The following is a 19,198-nucleotide window of genomic DNA, read 5'->3' on the forward strand; positions in this document are numbered from 1 at the left end:
GTCAAGGAAGCAGAGGTTACCTGCTGAGGTTTGACGCTTAGGCAAGCCCAAATAATCAAGATGAAGCCCAAGTTTACAGTCTAACTGCAGAAAGTGCACATTGGGTAAATTTTCTTGCAGCATAAAATTTGCTGAATGCGAACATGCTATGGGGACAAGAATGATATTTTCCAGATACAGAATAATGTACTTTCAGTACACAGATAACTTTCAGGACACAGAAATGTTCTGCCTCTAAGAAAGAAGGAACTCCTTGGCAAAACATTGAGCATCTGGAGGAGTCATTAACCTGCCCCCTGGGATCATCAGATCATAGGTGACCTCTGCATCCACAGATGTATTCTATGGTTTTTTGGGTAGTTTTGTTGTCATCCTGTCAAAATTCATGAAGGATCCATGCCTTGAATCAATGTTTTTGGTGGTGCTCACAAGTACTGAAGCTATGATTTTCATTGTGTGGTCTACCATTGTAAGCTTTAATTTGATGAGAGACTCCACGTAAAATCAGGGCTTTTGGGGTGGGAACTAACCAGAACTCAGTTCTGGCGCCTCTCATGTGAGTTCCGGCACCTCTCAGGTGGGCAACATTGCCATTCTAATAGAATGATGCAATGAATGATTGCATTCATGATGAATTCCGGCACCTCTTTTTCTAGAAAAATAGCACTCCGTAAAATCATGCAGATTCAAGAGGACCCCTTTCAATTTATTGCATCTGACTTTTACCCAAACCCTTTGGAAGAGCAAAGTGTACCAGCTCAGCCTGCTCTTCAAGTGCTAAAGGTGTCTTCAAGCCTCTGCTCGCCTTTCTTACAGTTTGCTATCTTTAAACTGAACTTGGGCATATACTGTATAACCAAAGTTTCCTGTCGTTGATTTCTGGGCTTGTTTCAACATGTTGATATTTACCCGTGTAGCCTTGTGCAGTCCCAGAAAACACCTTAGGATCCCTCCTGCCCTTTACCATAACCAGTTCCATCTGCTACACAAGTAGCATCACTAGTGGGATAGAGCAGGGAATCACAGTACTGTACTGGCTTCTATGTTATGGTGTATATGTCTCAAAGAAACCCATGTCAAACAGAGACTGCCAGTTCTTTAGAAGATAATATTAGACTTTCCCATAATATTTCCCATAATATCAGACTTTCCCATTCAGAAAGGATTTGGATTGGAGTACAGTGGTACCTTGGGTTAAGTACTTAATTCGTTCCGGAGGACTATTCTTAACCTGAAACTGTTCTTAACCTGAAGCACCACTTTAGCTAATGGGGCCTCCTGCTGCTGCCGCACCGCCGGAGCCTGATTTCTGTTCTTATCTTGAAGCAAAGTTCTTAATCTGAAGCACTATTTCTGGGTTAGCGGAGTGTGTAACCTGAAGCATATGTAACCTGAGGTACCACTGTAGCTGGATCTGTAGTTGGATTGGAGTTCATACACACCGTACGAAGAATGCTGGGAGCTGTAGTTTACCCCCTGACAGATCTACAATTCCTAGCTCTCTTAACAAACTACAATTCCCAGTCATGTGCCTTCAGTGCGCTTTAAATGTATGATGTGTACACAGCCAAGACGTTAAATGTTCTTGTCTTTTAATATAACAAGCTGCAGTATTTGTTTGGGTTGCTTGGTAGTTTTAAACTCTTTCATACTGTCCTGTCCTGTGAACACACAGAAACAGACACAGACACACAGAATGTTTTGATCCATTTGGGAGCACATCACTGCAGCTTTGCCTTTTCTGTGGACTTTCCTGTGGTTCTCACCTCCTCAGAAGTGTGGATCCTGCCTGGGGATGTGCAAAAAGTAATTCCTGCTCAGTGGTGTGTTTTTACCAGGCCACCTCCATCAGAGCATCCTTTGCTGTGTGAACCCATATGTGACCCCGGAGACACTGTTTCATTCTTACTGTAAAAATATTTTCCAGAAAGCTTCAAATGGAAATTGATCTCCCTCTTTTTTCATGTTGCAAACCTGGCGTTTAAAAATTAGACTATCCCAGGGAGAAGAGTCGGTGGAGGAAGATTGGAAGAAATTTAAAGACTATTTACAGAAACATTGTAAAATTAATAACTGTTAGAAGGATGTTGGAATAATATTATATGATTTTAGCAGGAATGATATAAGGATTTGGGAATAACTGACTGTTAATTGGTGAAAGGAGGAAAAGTAAAGTTACATTATATTAAGATAATTTACAGGACTAAAATTTTAAAAGAGGGAAAGGATTTGCTGAAATGGATAATTGATCTAGAATACAAAAAAGGGAGGTGTGAGGAGGTCAAGGAAATAAGCTAATGAAAGATAAGTAATGAGAAGATTTGCTGTATTTTTCTTTGCGTTTTTGTTTCTGTTTAATGGATTTTATTTTTCTGTTTTTTTAGACTGTGATGTGTTGTTTTGTTTTTGTTTAATGTGGTATTTTTACTTTTTCTTTCTGTAACCTTTAAAATTTTAATAAATATTATTTAAAAAATAAAAAATAAAAATCAGACTATCCCTACATGGGCTTCACAGCGGCAAGAACTTCATTTCCTAGTGTGCAGCTTGATGATTCTACAGTATTGTGACATTTCATTGAGTCAGTAATTATGGAAATTACTCCTAATGAAGTGTAAAAACAAGCTGACAATTGCCATGGGGGTGGAGGAAAATAACCTCCAATCTTTGATTTGTTGAACAAAGCAGCAGAGAGTGACCTTTGAAGGAAAAGGCAGGGCTGATTTGAGTTTCCCCTGTAACTTTTCCAACCTGTGTTATGAGTAAGTTAATTGACCTATGAATTCCTTGCTTTTCAGGTACATTCAAGCTGCTTTACTGTTTGTTTCTCCATGCTAAATGGATTCTCCAGGGTCATAAAAGGAGGCAAGCTCTGGCCATTAACTACCTAAGGAAGGTGGCCTAGGAGAAGGTGGAATCTTTTGGGCTCTGGGGGCCAAATCTTTATCTGGCCCCCATCCCATGCATGGGGTTCCCAAGTGCCTGATAACCTGCTGACTGTCAGGGTCTTGGGGACCGCAGTGCAAAGGGCCCAGTCTTTCATAACCTGACATTTTCTACATGTTGCAGGACCTCAGCTACCATCATCCCTGACCATTGGCCATGCTATCTTGGGATGATGGGAATTGGAGTCCAAAACTCTGGGAGGGCACAAGGTTGGAGGAAATCTGTGCTACACATTCATAGTGTTTGAATAAAATGTACTGGGACAAACCACCCTTTCATATTTTTGGGCAAATGGGCTGTTCTAGCTGTTCTTAGGCAAGTGGTATAAATAATGGACTGGATCCAGAACAAATTAGTCACACTTGTATCCCATTAAGACCAACGTGAAATGACTAACAGAAGCCCTTGAAATCAAAGGAACATCCTTGTGACCACTTGTCCTGGATCCAACCCAATATTCTTGTGATGCAAAAAGCATAGTTTGCTTCTCAGTATTAGCTACAGTATTAGCACCAGGCATGAAGAGCTACACATTTGGGAAAATTGGGCACAATCCAAACTGAGTTTAACCCCTTTTCTCACTTTTAAGCCTACTCACAGCCTTGCCTTTTCTTATCTATTTTCTCTGTTTTCACTCTAACCTTAAAAACCAATCTCCTACTAGACTTCCACTGCTGTATACTATTAGTGGATGTCAGAGGTGAGGGGCTGATGGGGTTGGTTGGTGCTGTGGAACTGGCCTCATGACAGCAACATCTGCGCCTCTTACCAGGATGGTCTGGAGTGGGTGGGGCAGAGAGCGGGCACATGGGCATAGCCAACCTACTGCCCCACCAGCAGCTCATGCTTGTCTTCGCACTCCTTCATGGGCATACACGGAACTGCCTCCATCTGACCTTCTCTTAAGGAATGTTTAAACATTCAGTTTCCCCCCTTGTGAGTTCTTCTTTATATTCATTGTTGATTAACTTGATACTATTACCATTTGTGTGATGATTATGGTCCTGGTTTTTAACTTTTCCATTTCCATTTCTGTAAGCTGAAGCCACAAAAGGTGTCTGCTATCTGCCCCTGCCTTGGTCATTTGATTGCCCTTTTTACCCATTGCTGTCTTTTTTATTTGTATATATTTTATTTGTATATATATCTTGCTTGTTTTATGTTGCTATGGCCATTGGCTAATGTGAATAAAGTTTATCTATCTATCTATCTGCCCCTGCTTCCCTGTTCTGGTCAGGGGGCCTTTCAGAATCACATGGGATTTGATGCCAGGAGGCTTCAGACAAGGGCAGCATTGGTAGAAACCAGTGCTTCTATCTGGGGACCCCAAGCTTCACACTTTGCCCTTGCATACCTAGTAACAATCTTTTCCTTTCCCACTTTTATTTCACCTTTTTTAAGAGTGTGAGCTTATGAGCAGGGATGAATTCATTTCATTCCCGCACAGCGTTTATTGTAGGCACTTCAATATACCATGGCAATGAATCCAGGGAAAGTAATAACATTTAAATTCCCAATAATTTCTGGAGCAGAGTCTTAAACATGCCAGTGGGACTTAACACGTCCTTAACATTGGCTGAATGGTGTCCCAAGGTCCTCCCCATCTTAACTGTGCATCTCTATAACAAATAGCGCCTGGACAGCAGAACACTGGTAACTTGGTAAGTGACTTTCATGATTACCATGACATCTGGCATTACGGATCTCTCCAAAGCAAAACAGGGAAATTCTTCTAATAAATTTCAGCATGCAGCAGAAACACAAGGTGTTGATTCTATAATATTTCAGCAGCAAGAAAATATTTTCAAACATGGGTTTCATTTTCTCTCTCTACTTTTTTTTACATTTGATCACGTGCCATTGCACATTTGTAAAGACATATACTTTACAAAATATTACAATATTAAACCTGTACAGACAAAACTGGTTTGAACTGAGTGGAGGAAAAAGTGTCCTTGCAATGTAATGTACATTCCATTTTTTGTACAATCTTCACAGTTCCTTCTAATGTAGTGTTCCTTGGACACTGAGCACTGTTATGGGACTTCTTCTGTCAACCTCCATGTTCAGTTCAGGAGGGAACCAAAGATGAAGCTGGGCTGAAATGAAGGACTCTTTCTTGATTTTGTACAGTCCTGTGATTGATTCTCTGTGCTTGGACTTCTTGCCAGGTCTTAAGGTCATGAGGATCCAGAAAGCCTATTGATTGGCTCTCCAGGGATCTAGGTTGCAATAACAGTAGAAAGGTGAAATGATTGTTAAACAAAAGGATACCAGATGAAATTTTTTTTCCTATCTAAAAACCCCTGCATTGAACTCTGGAGACAAACTTCTTCCATCAACCAGAAATTGTATAGACCAGGTGGAACAATAGCATCTGCAGGCAAGGCAGCATGACTCAATATTCAACTTCCATTTCACCAGTCCCCTCATTTTGAGAAGGTTCCTCCTTTGAGGTCAACTGTGACTGTGTTTCATTTCCTTAGCAATTGTCCACCTACATGTCACATGTTATACAATCTCAAAATCACCCTGAGCATTTGGGTAATCATTTATCTCCGGTATGAAAAGTCTTGGAAGAAGGTTTCTGTGACATTAAAATATGAGGTATGGAATTGAGGTAAATTATTCATTTTCTTGCGTCATCCTGGCTTGGATGGGGCTATGAAGTTACTGACCGATAAATCCTGGACTTTTTCAGCAAGGGTGAAAACTTAAACAACAACAACAACAACAACAACAACAACAACAACAACAACAACAAACTTATTATTTATAGCCCACCCATCTGGCTGGGTTTCCCCAGCCACTCTTTGCTGTCATACAACACAGTATTTGCATGCAGATCATTGCATCTTCAATTTACAATAACTCCAAGAAGGTTGGATGAGGCCCCTGCCTGAACTCCTGGAGAGTTACTGCCAGCCAGTGTAATTCAGAGGTGGGAAAACCCAAGAGTTAATGTGGCCCTAGAGCCATCTCTGCTTGGCCTTCAGGACTCACTAGGCATAAAAGCTCCCCTAGCCACACACCCCTTTTAGGCCATGCCCCTCAGCATCCCTGCCCTGCACCCTCCTTTCGCAGGTGCCTTCTGTGCCAACTTTTAAACACCTGCTGAATACTCTTCTGTTCCACCCGGCCTATGCAGGCAATTAAGATCAAGTAATATAGCATACCCTCCAAACTTCCCTATACAGGATTGCCTTTAGACGGCTCGGGGGGTCAGATAACTCCATACCCTCCAACATTCCTCTAATGAAAATAGGGACACTCTAAGGAGAAGTGGGACTTTTTGGGATCAAATCAGAAACTGAGACGGCTTCTCTAAATCAGGGACATCTCTGGAAAATAGGGACACTTGGAGGGTTTGCTATAGAAGCTTTCTATGGTATGAAAAAAACACCATGGAAGGGTGGGTGGGAAGTCAATGGATGTGAGTGCTGTTTAAAAGAATTTGTAAATTCTGAAAACTTAATGAAAAGGTTCACTTCTAATGGTTTTATTGTTTGGATTTATGTTTTTATATTGTTGTAAACCACTGTGATATATCTTTATTATACAGTGGCATATAATTACCATATTTTTTAAATAAATAAATAAATAAATAAATAAATAAATAAATAGTGCTTTTGCCCAGCTGGAATGTGTCCCTGAACTGTGATAAGTTATCTTGCTTGTCTGGTTAGAGAGATATGCATATGTAAATGTGCACATAGAAGCCTCTGACTTCTGTATGAAATGAAGCTCCTTCCACCCTTTCTCCCTTCCGATGTAGCAAATGGGACTGATGTAGGATATCATTATTTTAGTTGTGCTTTTTGTTTTAAATTACATCGTACAGTTGCTGGACCTGTTACGCTGTTCCCCTCTCTGTCAAGAGGAATGGTGGCATAGAAATAAAATTAAACAGCATTGGCATCAACGTCATTCTCTGAAGCAGGGAGTAGGTGATGAGGTAGGAACCTGCTAGCCCTATACGGAAGCCCTTCTCTTGAAAGGTTAGCTGTCTCCCAGCTACATAGTGAAGTCTAGCTTCATCCAACAATGCTAGGTGGAAGATTAGCAAAATCTGCTTCTTGAAGAATTTTAACCATTTTTTAAAAAAGTTCTTGTCCATCAAATTAAATAGTAAAACTGAACCAAATGCTGGTACAGGTTTTGTGCCATTGTAAATGGTAGCGTTTACAAGTCAGCAAGTTAGAGAAGAGCCACCTGTTGCCTTAATTGCCAATAAAATTTCTGCACGTCACACGGACTGGAACCAGATGCACTGGATTGGAACCAGAACAAGGTAGTTGCACTTTTAGCTCTCATTGAAATCAATGGGACTTAAGTTAGCTATGACTAACCTCTCACATGGATATCAGTGGAATCCAATTTGCTCCGGATTCAGCCCATTTTTTGAAAAAACCAAACATTCCATTTTACAATATGGCACCGTGCCATTAGACTGATGTAAACAGGTATCATGTCAGTGTTGTATTTTCCAAAGCACAGAGACAAGTTGAGCTCAAGAAGGCTTATGATGACAACATATTTATGCACACACACATGCAATTAGTGCTCGGGATCTGTAGCTTAGTTGCCTTCCAGAAGTTTGGATGTTTAGTTCTAAGGCAGGCATGGCCAAACTTGGCCCTCCAGATGTTTTGGAACTACAATTCCCATCATCCCTGACCACTGGTCCTGTTAGCTAGGGATGATGGGAGTTGTAGTCCCAAAACAACTGGAGGGCCAAGTTTGGCCATGCATGTTCTAAGCATTGTCCTATGAGCAATACTCCTTTCTCTCACATCCACCTAAGACTTTAGGAGTACTCATCCACCGATGTATATGGGGAGTTGATGTAACTCGATGCTGTTGACATGGCTTTGGAGCTCCTGTGTGAGCAACCATTGAAGCTGGGTTCCTGTGAAGGAGCTCTTTTCTTGCGGCTAGACTTGGTGGTTTCTCCATCACTGGGGTCAAATACCACCGACATGCTGGATTCCATTTTGGAAACTGTGTACAGGCTACTTTGCCTGGTAGGGTGGAACCTGGTTGTCTTGAGTTCCAGTTCATCGTAACTAGATACTTCGATGAAAGGACACCACTGGAAAGCTCTCTTGAAACCAGCTCTGAACCTGAAAGCAAAGAAACCCAGTCACTCGCAATTTATTTGTACCACAGGAGGTATCGAACAGCATAATGTTGCAAGCTTAGGCACCTAAAATGGTGGGGAGAGGTTGTGGTGTTTAAACATGTAGTACAGTTACTATGGCAGAAAATGTAATCAGGCTTGTGGGACGAAGGGGGAATGGAGAAAGGGGAACAAGCAGCACAAAGGGACATACCGGGGAACAAGGAAGTGTTTAACTGAGAAGGCACTCTTCACATGGATATGTGCACATTCATCAACGGGAGTTAAACATCTAGGGACCTGTTAGCATGTTTGAGAAATGAACAGAACATGTGGAGGACATCTGGGGTGTACTTGTGCAAGACATCTAGCGTGCCAGAGGTAAACACTAAGGGAAAAGAGGCAAATTAGATTAACCAATTAGATACCGAAGTGTCTATCATTAGCTTTTAAGGAACCCCAGTATCTTAAGAACCGTATAAATATGAGGTACGTGTGATCTCTTGGACTTGGTCTCCTGCCCTTGTGCTGGACAGGAGAGCATGGGATCCCTGGCAGGCAGGTCACCTCCACTGGTCAACTGTTTTTGATTAGTCTGTAACCACAGAAAAGTCTTCAAGAAACAATTCTGTGAAGCTAACCAATTGAGTTTCTTAGCTTTAAGCTTTTAACTCGATTATTCAATTGCCTGTTTCCTGGTATAAACTTGCAATAAGCTTTAATAAATTCAATTTGTTTTGGATGCATGCCAGGGATCCAGGTGTCTGTCTGCCTAGTTATGTGACCTGGACCCTGTGATCATCATCTGAGACCCTTCATTGTGTGCCTCCTCCACAGGAGGTCTAGAAAGTAGCAAAACAAGGACAGGCCTTTTCTGTGGTGGCTCTCCACTTGTGGAATGCTCATCCATGGAAAACTTGCCTGGTGTCTTCATTACATAACTTTAAGTGCAAGGCAAAAACATTATTTTTCTTCCAGGCCTTTGGCTAATTAAACAATCTATAGCCTTTTAAACAGAGGTATTGTTTTCATTTCTTATTATGGTATGCATTTCGGTGTTTTTATATTGTAAACCACCCTGTGATTTTTGCATAAAGTCCAGCTACAATCAGGTTAGCTTCTCCCCTGCAATAAAGGCTTAGGTTAGTGATCTGGATTTGTAAAGACCTGCTGATAAAAGCCAAAGGACTGTGTATGTTTGAGGAGACTCTTGAGAGTCCCATGGGCTGCAAGAAGATCAAACATATCCATTCTTAAGGAAATCAGCCCTGAGGGCTCACTGGAAGGACAGATCCTGAAGCTGAGGCTCCAATACTTTGGCCACCTCATGAGAAGAGAAGACTCCCTGGAAAAGACCCTGATGTTGGGAAAGATGGAGGGCACAAGGAGAAGGGGACGACAGAGGATGAGATGGTTGGATAGTGTCTTCAAAGCTACCAGCATGAGTTTGACCAAACTGCGGGAGGCAGTGGAAGACAGAAGTGCCTGGCGTGCTCTGGTCCATGGGGTCACGAAGAGTCGGACACGACTAAACGACTAAACAACAACAACAACATGTTTACAGATGTAGGCAATAACAGAAGCTCTGGGCAGGGACAGATGCATTATTTTCTGTATTAATAATGCCATTCATATGTTTTGAGACTGAAACAAGGTGAGAAATGTAGTTTAACTAGTGTTCCTATAGCCACCAGAGGCAAAATGCTTTGTTTGAGTTAAAGCAGGTGAATCAAAGTCAGATGAGAATTAAAAAGCAGACCAGTGCCTAACAGATGAATCGCAAAGCATAGTTCACATTTCAGGGAGCAGAAAGTAAACAATGTTTTCTGCTACTTCATTTTGTGTTCCAAGCCCAACATCTACACATCTTGCAATCCATTGCATCTTGCATAATATGGCAGGGGTGAGGGAAGCCGTGTTAGTCTGCTACAGTAAACACAAGGCGGTGTCTTGTAGCACCATATTGATGAACAGATTATTGTGGCATATGCTTGTAAATCTGTTAGTCTTTAAGGTGTAATCAGGCTCAGTCAGGAAGGGCTGCTAATTAAAAAAATAATTCAATCCGTTCCTCGTTGGCATTTAACAGTATCACTAAAGCAAAATGTGCTCCCGTGCCATTAAAAACTCATGGTGGGCAGGAAGTCAACTGGTGAACTGTTTCCTAGCATTTGTTTGTAACATTTCTATATTCTACCTCAGAGGAGCATTTCAGCTTCGTAACAAGCCAAGAAGTAGATCAGAGTAGAAGATACATTTCACAGCAGAAGACAAATTTGAATTTTGATTTCCCAAATTAGTACCCAATCACGCCCTGCTGCACTGCAGTGGATAGACAGTGTTTTAGGTGCCATGTTGAGCAAACCTTCATCTGCTGAATTTCCAAGTGTCAAATGTGCAGGTTCCCCCCCCCCCCCCAAAGATGGCAATGCCACTCCGTGTCTGAGGATTCAGCTATACAGGTGCAAATAAAATGTTTTAAGTGTGTTTTAAGTGCAATATGCAATGTGACACTAGATGGCAATGGTGAGCCTTATGGAAAATTCAATGTATTTTAAAAATTACTTTAAAAAAGCATTTTCAGAACAGTTTTTATATGTGTCTAGATTGCACCTGAGTTCAGTGAAATAGGCACGCAGTTCCTACTCATTATGTAGATAGAAGGGAAGTGGTGATAGTGTGAAACAGCATGAATTGGATTCTGTCTAGCAAATTCAAAGCTACTTTATCATTCAGTGGGCTCCAGTGGCATCTCCTCCCTAGAATGTGCTGTATCAGGCAGAAAGAAGACTCAAGAAACCAAGGTGGTCATGCGCTCTGCTTTGCAGAGGCTTGCCCTCTGTCTGAAGGAGTCTTCTGCTTGAAATATAAAGTACCGCAAGATTCAAGGGAAAGTAGGAGGATATCTTGATTTGAAAATGTGAATAAGCGAAACGAAAATGCCCACAGTCGTCTGACAGGTTATTCCTAAATTACAGCCACAAATACCTCACGGAATTCTTAGGCATTCTTACCTTTTATTGAGGCAGCAGTAGATGATCGGGTTGTACATGGTGGAGCTCATAGCAAGCCAGAAGGTGGCTAAGTAGACTTGCTGAATGTATTTCCAGCGGCCCAAGTTCTCATAGATGCCAGTAGCTATAAAATAAATATGGTACGGCAACCAGCAGACTGCAAATGTCAGGACGACAACAATCATCATTTTAACCACCTGCAGAAAAGGAGAGGAGTTTTGGAAAAATGTACGGACATGAATGTCTTTTAATCATGGAATTTTATTTTTTGAATAGAACTAAAATACAGGGAACACACACACACGATACAAGAACACTGAAACCAATAAAGAAACTCACTAATAATAATCCTGCCTATCTGACTGGGTTGCGCATGGTATATCATGTTTGTGGGATAACAAGCACACAAATGATAGCATATATGTCTTATTATATGACATGTGCATCATATTCAGAGGTAGATATATAGGTAGAGAGATACTAAACTGGAATTTGATCAGAAGCTTCCATGTAGGAAATAGGCAGAAACCACAGTGTAATAATCTCTTTGACATAATAGCTCCTGAACATCTTTTATTCCATGCAACACCAGATTATTAATGTTGCCCATTTGCAGCTGTTAGAATTTGAGATAAATCTATCAACATTCTGGACATATGGATGATAATGGGAAGAGGCAAAGCAGAGTATTAAGCAGGGAATAACATGTGCCAATATCCACCCCCTGCCCCCCAGGCAGCACAAAGCATTCCAGCAGGGAACCAGGCCAAAGGATAGAGACTGAATTAGTTTTCATCAAGTTACTGTCCCTGCAAGGCTTAGTGTGAGCAGCTGTTTTTCTGCAGGGCACTTTCTCCCTGGTGTGGCAAACATTGTTTTTTGAGAAGGGAATTGCCCACACAGAATTTACATCTGAATCTCAAGGCGCTTGATTTAGTGACCTCTGTGATTTAAGAAAAAGCAACTATCTGCATTTGGGCTTCCTGAATGGCTAGCTAGATCTCTTTTATGATTCACAGACCACAAACACATAATGAATACCACCTTCCACTTCTCCATTACGTGATCTTTATTGTGTGGTTTAGTTTTAGTTTTTAGTTTTAAGTGTGTTGTCTAGCCACTTTGAGGGTCAGCAGATCAAAAAGCCAGCGACTGTATGAATGGATAAAACAAAGGACTTGACACATGAAGCGATGAAGTGGACCCTCTTGAGAATGGTCAGATAAGGAACACTTAACTTCATTCATTTCCCTCTACTTCAAAAGTAATAACCATAAACTGAATATGGAATTCCTTGACCAGAGGTTCTCAGTGGAGCACAAAGGATAGAACAGAAAGAAAAAGTCTAGGCCAGGGGTCAGCAAACTTTTTCAGCAGGGGGCCCATCCACTGTCCCTCAGACCTTGTGGGGGGCCAGACTATATATATATATATATATATATTGGGAGAACAAATTCCTATGCCCCACAAATAACCCAGAGGTGCATTTTAAATAAAAGGACACATTCTACTCATGTAAAAACACGCTGATTCTCGGACCATCCGCGGTCTGGATTTAGAAGGCGATTGGGCCGGATCCAGCCCCTGGGCTTTAGTTTGCCTACCCATGGTCTAGGTTATGCATTAAACAAGAAGGAAAGATTAAATACTCTTTAAATGAGGAGAAACCCACAATACTCTTTTTAAAAAAGATGGTTGTCAGAAAGGACACTAAAATAAGATGCACTGGGATGGCTTCAAGGGCACCCACTTCCCCTGCAAGCTTAGAGAGGTGTAGAGGAGGTGAATGCAGAGATTTAGCAATGGGCATCCTTTTTCCCTTTGGCATAGTTATGACTGTAGCTCCATGGTAAGAGGATCTGCCTTGTGGTGGAAGCTCCCAGGCTCAATCCACATCACATCCAGGTAAGACTGGGGTTGTGCTTTATGTGGAACCCCAGAAAGATGCTGCCAGTCAGTGTAGACAATACTGAGTTAAATAGACCAACCTTTTGATTTGGTATAAGGCAGCTTCCTATTTCAGTGCTAATTTTTTTGCTGCCCCCGTTTCTCTCTGTTTATGCTTGGATGATGCCTGAAAGCAAAGAAGCCACAATGCCATGACACACAACATCAAAAGTGGGTTTGTTCATGTCTTGTTGTTCCCATGGGTCATGTCTTCTGGCAGCTTGTGGATGATGGAAGCCTTCTTATAACTGTTAACTGAATGCTTTCCCCAGTGTTGTGACCTGCCCGTCCTGTGTCACTGCAGACTCAGAAATCTGCTTCTGTTATATGTAGAACTGACAAAAAATAAAAAAAAATAAAAATACTCCCGCGCCCACCACTGACATTGGTAGTGCTGAAAAAGATGATGGAGATAACTTTTACTAAAAAACCGGAGGCATTTCTATTAAGTATTTTAGATAAAGAGATCCCAAAAAATCTAAGAAAGGTATTCTTGTATGCATCCGCAGCGGCTCGTATACTTGTGGCCAAGGGATGGAAAGATCACGAGGCTCCAAAAATATCAGATTGGCAAATCAAATTACAGGAATTGGTGGAGACAGCTCAACTGACTAGTAAACTCAGAGGAAAATCAAATCAAAAATTTGCAGAAAAATGGGATGGTTATAGAAGATATGTTCAAAAATACAATAATAGTTTTGACTCCGTGCTAGCATTCAAGTGATAAAGGAACTAAAAGGAGGTGGACAACAATTAAGGATTTATTATGTTTTCAGAATGTATTAGAAAAATTATATAGAAAGGTTTATTGTTTTGTGTACATTCAAATGTAAGATAAAATATATGCAAAAGGGACTTGACAGGAAGTCAAAGTTGAAGAAAAGATTTTGGAAGATAAAAGGGGGAAAAATATTTACTTTCATTATTATCATTTTATGTGTGGGTGTGGGTGTGTGGGTGTCTGCACATATGTGTGTTGTTGAATGCAATGTTTGGGAGGAAATAAGACAGTAAATAACAAATAACAAACTAAAAAAGAAAAGAAAAAGAAATTGGTAGTGCTGGTGATCCAAGAATTAATACTGCATTTATTTAGAGTTATCTCCATGCATTCATTAATTTTCACATTCTTTTTGACCATCTAAAGCAGTTTTCCCCAACCTTGGGTCTCCAGCTGTTTTTGGACTACAACTCCCACCATCCCTAGCTAGCAAGACCAGTGGTCAGATTGATGGGAATTGTAGTCTAAAAACAGCTGGAGACCCAAGGTTGGGAAACACTGAAGTAGGGCACCAGCAGTTGAAGGCCAGCAGTTGAAGGCCAAATCTGTCCACCCTCTGTGATGCCATCAACACATCAATTTTCAACTGCAGCAGGGAAAGAGAGATACAGATGAGTATTATTTATGTCAAATAAATTGGCAGTAGGCAATTTTGGGGGTGGGGCAACAGGGAGCTTTGGCTCAGCAACCTCCAAGGTGGCTGGAGGGTAAAAAATAATTGTTCCCATCAATGAAGACATGAAAAATTAGTTATAGTGGAAAGGTTTTGTTTTGAGGGGTTACTATGTGTCAGCCAACATTCATCCTTAAATATTTATCTGGAAGTGCAGCTGCATGTCTTAAGCAGTAATATTTACATGCTGCTCAGCAACACATGCTCTCCAGGTAGTTTGCAGTAAATAATACTAATAACAACAACAATGACAGCAGCAGCAGCAGCAACAACAAGAAATTGTTTAAAGCAATTTAAGCACCTCCATGAAATTAGAACTAAACAAAATCAGCAACAGCATGAAACAGTCTAAAAGCAGCAACGTCAAACAACATCAGTACAAAGATGAAAATAGTACTTCTAGATTTTAACATTTTAAATGATTCTATGGTTACAAGACATGGTTAAAATAAATAAAAGTGTTGAAAGGACTCCAGTCAGGTGTGGAACTACTGAAAAGAGTTTCTATTGTTTTGATTGCTCCTGCAATTGCAATGGTCAATCTATTTCTGCACAAGAAGTTTGAAGACATGCCAAATCATTGCTTCACTGCTAGGAATTTGGAGGATTTGGAAACCTGTGTCTTAGAATGATAGAATCATAGAACTGTAGAGTTAGAAGGGACCCCAAGAGTCAACTTGTCTATGTAAGGTAGGAATCTCAACACACAGTCCCCCATCCAATTTGAAACCAGACCAGACCCTGCTAAAGCTTTGCAAATATGCTAGCTGCTTTATTACTGCACTCTGGGAGGAATAAAACTAGTGCTTTTCCTCAGTGCTACTTTAGCCCTATAAATATAGAAAATTGTAGTCCAGCTCTCCTCCTACTGCAATAACTACCACTTACATTTTAACAGTGTGCATTTATTTATTGCATTTTCTCCCAACACAAGAACATTTCCTTGCAAAGAGTAGTACTTAAAGAGAAAATATTTTGCTTTTTTTCATGGACGGCTTCTTTCCCTATCATTGAAGTCCATTTCAGATTGAAGCTGCTAAAATGGAATAGGAAACATGTACCTCTCTAGATGTTGTCAAGACTCTTTCATCATCCCTGACCATGTTGGCTGGGTCTGAAGGGACTGGAATCTAACAAAATCTAGAGAGACATAGGTTCTCCATTCCGGCTGCTAGTCATAAAAGAGAAGAAGGAAACATGACCTCAGTACTGAGCACTCACACTTTGCTCCTCCTCTCTGCTTTGGTCTCATGTTTTGCATTATTAAACATTATGGGATTGCATTATGAGTTTTCCCATCCTTCCTGCCCTTGGGGAAAGTGGGGTCTTTCAACATCACCTTTTTTTTTGCACTACTAGGAGTGCAATTCTATCTATGGGACTTACTTCCAGGTCAGTGGGTATTGGATAGCACCTAAATGCAATTGCTGCAGTAGTTGGTAGATTGTAAGTGAAAGGAAATATGATGCAGGTAAAGAAGAATGGAAGGCAAAGATGTCTATGGCAATATCTCCAAGAGCCAACTTTGTGTGGTGACAGCAACATAGGGATGAAAGAAGGAAGAAAGTGTGTGGCTTTGCAACACTGGGGGTGTTCTATGAGGGTATAATTTGCGTACCTATGTGTCTGTTAGCTGAGCTCTACAAATCAGCATCTGTGTGCATCTATAGAGATAGATTGTGCTTATGTTCAAAGTAACACGTGAACGAGCCTTCTGTTATACATAAAAACATATGGAAATGTTGAATTAAGGGTGAAATCCTATGGACCTCCAAAGTGTGTGAGAGAGGTCTGTTGCTGTCCAATGCTAGATCCCACAGGTAAAACAGCAAGGCTGCTCAGGACCATGGATAGCTCCAAGTGAGCAACTTGCTCCAACTTTCGTCCAGAGCAGACTGGGAGCTTTTAAGTCACTGTTTCCTGACTATCTCCTCCAGACTCTATCTGCTAATGGAGAACGTCAGAGCTTTAAAGCGCCAACCCCCTGTACTGAAGACAGGAATGCTTTGTCTATCCATAGCCTTCTGCTGGTGGGAGGCATCTGGTTCCTCAGGCTTAGGGGAAAGTGCCCAATAGGGTCCAGGCTCTCATCACAGAGGCCCTGGTGGCTTGGGAATTTATTCTGGGGGCTCCTGTTTGACAGCTTTGAGTGCAGTGGTTTGCTGATTTCCAGCAGTCAACTCTGACTCTGTGTCTAGATAGCTGCTGGATTCAGGGATCATGATAGTTGCACTGTCCTGGCTTCTCTGCAGGTGGTAATAGCAAACGTGGGGCATTTCAGGATTGCAACAGGGGAAGGTTGTGATTTCTGGATCCAAAGCCCCTCATTTCCAGATGCCTTCTCACCCTGGGAAAAAAAAGATCTGCAAGCCCTGACACTGCACAACTATTTTCTGAATCAATGATGGAGAAAATTTGAAAAAGCAAAAGAAAATCAAATGAGGATAAAAAATGGAAAAGCCACCCCATTTTCGTTTTCTAAAACACTATTAATTATTTTTAAGTTGTATAACAAATGTAACCAATAAAAATAAATTAAAGAGAGGAAAGAACATTACAAAATCTGGACCTTAACCAATTGAACAAATTCAGAAACAAAAATATGAAGATGTTTCTTTGTGAAGAAAACTTTTGAATAAATGTAAAGGGTTACAAAAACAACAACAACAAGAAGACAAACATTTAACAAATCCATATATTGGCACACACCCTAGGGACTCTCCTTTCTTTGTCTGAAGTATTTGCATAAGCAATAAATTTCTACCAGTCTCCTGCAAATTGTTCTCTGCATTTACTTCCTCTAGCTATTCTTAGTGTACATGTAAGTTTCTCTGCTAGGGCTACCTGCAAAATCCTTTTACACAATGCTGTTAAATCAGCTCCATTAAGGTCCTTCCAAAAGCTGGCAATAGTCATACGCGCAGCTACAAAATTAGCCAAGCAGGGATTTATCAAGTCTGTATTATCATCTGTAAATACATTCAGTAGCACAGGCTCTGGGGTCTTCCTAATAGATGGTTAGGTGATTTTACCCATGCTGCACCTTGACTTGGACAAGCCTAGCAGGGCTTAGGAAGTGGTGACTCCTCTGCTAAAGACTCCACTCCTTTGTTACTCCAAAGTAGGGAAGACTGGGATCAGGTGGATGGTGTGCCTGCTCAGTCTGCAGTCCAGCTGCTGGTTTTGGGTTATTTATCTTTAAATTACACCTGTAGTGGACAGCTCTTCAAAGAGAAGTCTGCCTTCTGCAGAGTAGGGCACACGGCCACACCAGGTAACAAACAGCCACTCCAGACTTTGTTCTAAGCTCAGCTCTGATGCCACTGTCCCATTTTCAACCTTTTATCTGTCTTACGTTCCAGAAATGCTGACTTGTCTATAGTATGGCATCATTAGTGGACTGAAAAACAGTACCCAGTACCACAGGCAAAATTATTATTATATTGTCATAAATCATCCAGCAATTTTCACGGCAAATTGCATTTCTCCACTCCATTTATTCCGTTCCCAGTGGGTTAGGTTGTTCCTTGCATTGAGCTGGCAGGCATATGGCGTCAATCAATCAATATGATTAAGCACTTGGTGATCAGTCTGGCTGTTTCTCACCAGCTTCTCCCAAGTTCTGCTTTATCCTAAGGAATCAGCAGATAATTTATTTATTTTTATCCAGCAACCTGACGTGTCACTTTGAAAATCTATAAAAGTGTATAAATGAGTGCACCTTTCCATCAATATTTATCCTTTCTGGAAACTGTAGTTTGTTAAAGGTGCCAAGAATTGCGAGGAGCTAAAATTCCTGGAGTGGTTCAACACTCAAGTCCTCAAGCCAGTGTGGTGTAGTGGTTAAGAGCGGTAGACTCGTAATCTGGGGAACCGGGTTCACGTTTCCGCTCCTCCACATGCAGCTGCTGGGTGACCTTGGGCCAGCCCCACTCACCTCACAGAGTGTTCGTTGTGGGGGAGGAAGGGAAAGGAGAATGTTAGCTGCTTTGAGACTCCTTAGGGTAGTGATAAAGTGGGATATCAAATCCAAACTACTACTACTACTACTACTACTACTCTTCTTCTTCTTCCCAGAGAAGTCTGGGAACTGTAGCCCAGGGAGTCCTCTTTCAGTTCAGCCCCATTAACAAAGGTGCTTTGGGTGAAGCCATGATCATTTAAGGTGCCATGATATTGTTTAAAATGTTTAGGGCAGATGGGGCCCTAGACTCAACATGCACCATGGCAGAGGTGAGGGACCTTCTTTTCTATTGACTGTCACATTCCCTTGGAGGTCATTCCCATGGCAAGAAAGGGCAGATCCAGAAGGACGCCCCCTTTCTCTCTCTTTCTGCCACTCCCTTCCTCTCTGACACCCTTCCTCCTCAGATGAAATTAGGCCAAGGCCCCCATGTTGCCCACCTTCCATCTCTATGACATCCAGTTTCTAATTTGAAGAGAATGAGGTGGTGGGGGAAGAGGAGCCGACACACAAATGCCAGTGATTGGCAAGCAGTTCCCTTTGCCCTAGTAAGGGCGTTGTGCTACATAGATCCCTGAAGAAGACCTGAGGTTTCTTCATTTGCCTGGAATATAGATGGGATGCATGGTTTGCATTAGGGAACATTGTTTGACACCCCTGACATGGCATTCTTGTGGAAGAATGAAACAGGAGCACAGATGGGGAAAGGTATTTCAGTGGTTACTAGCCATGACAACTATGTCCTGCCTCCACT

At 41.4% G+C, this 19,198-nt stretch overlaps 1 protein-coding gene across 1 annotated transcript in view; it reads right to left on the reverse strand.

Annotated features, from left to right (window-relative positions):
• Positions 1-7,048: 7,048 nt before the first annotated feature.
• TACR3 (tachykinin receptor 3) overlaps positions 7,049-19,198 on the reverse strand; it is a 35,211-nt gene continuing 23,061 nt past the window's right edge. Inside the window, exons 4-5 of the mRNA XM_079990286.1 lie at positions 11,080-11,276; positions 7,049-8,069 (exon numbers count right to left, since the gene is read on the reverse strand). Of these exons, the coding sequence (XP_079846412.1) occupies positions 7,754-8,069; positions 11,080-11,276 (513 nt within the window). The 3' untranslated portion in view covers positions 7,049-7,753. The remainder of the gene's footprint in view (positions 8,070-11,079; positions 11,277-19,198) is intronic.

This window comes from Podarcis cretensis (genome assembly GCF_951804945.1).
Source record: "Podarcis cretensis genome assembly, chromosome: 9".
NCBI classification, from domain to species: Eukaryota; Metazoa; Chordata; class Lepidosauria; order Squamata; family Lacertidae; genus Podarcis; species Podarcis cretensis.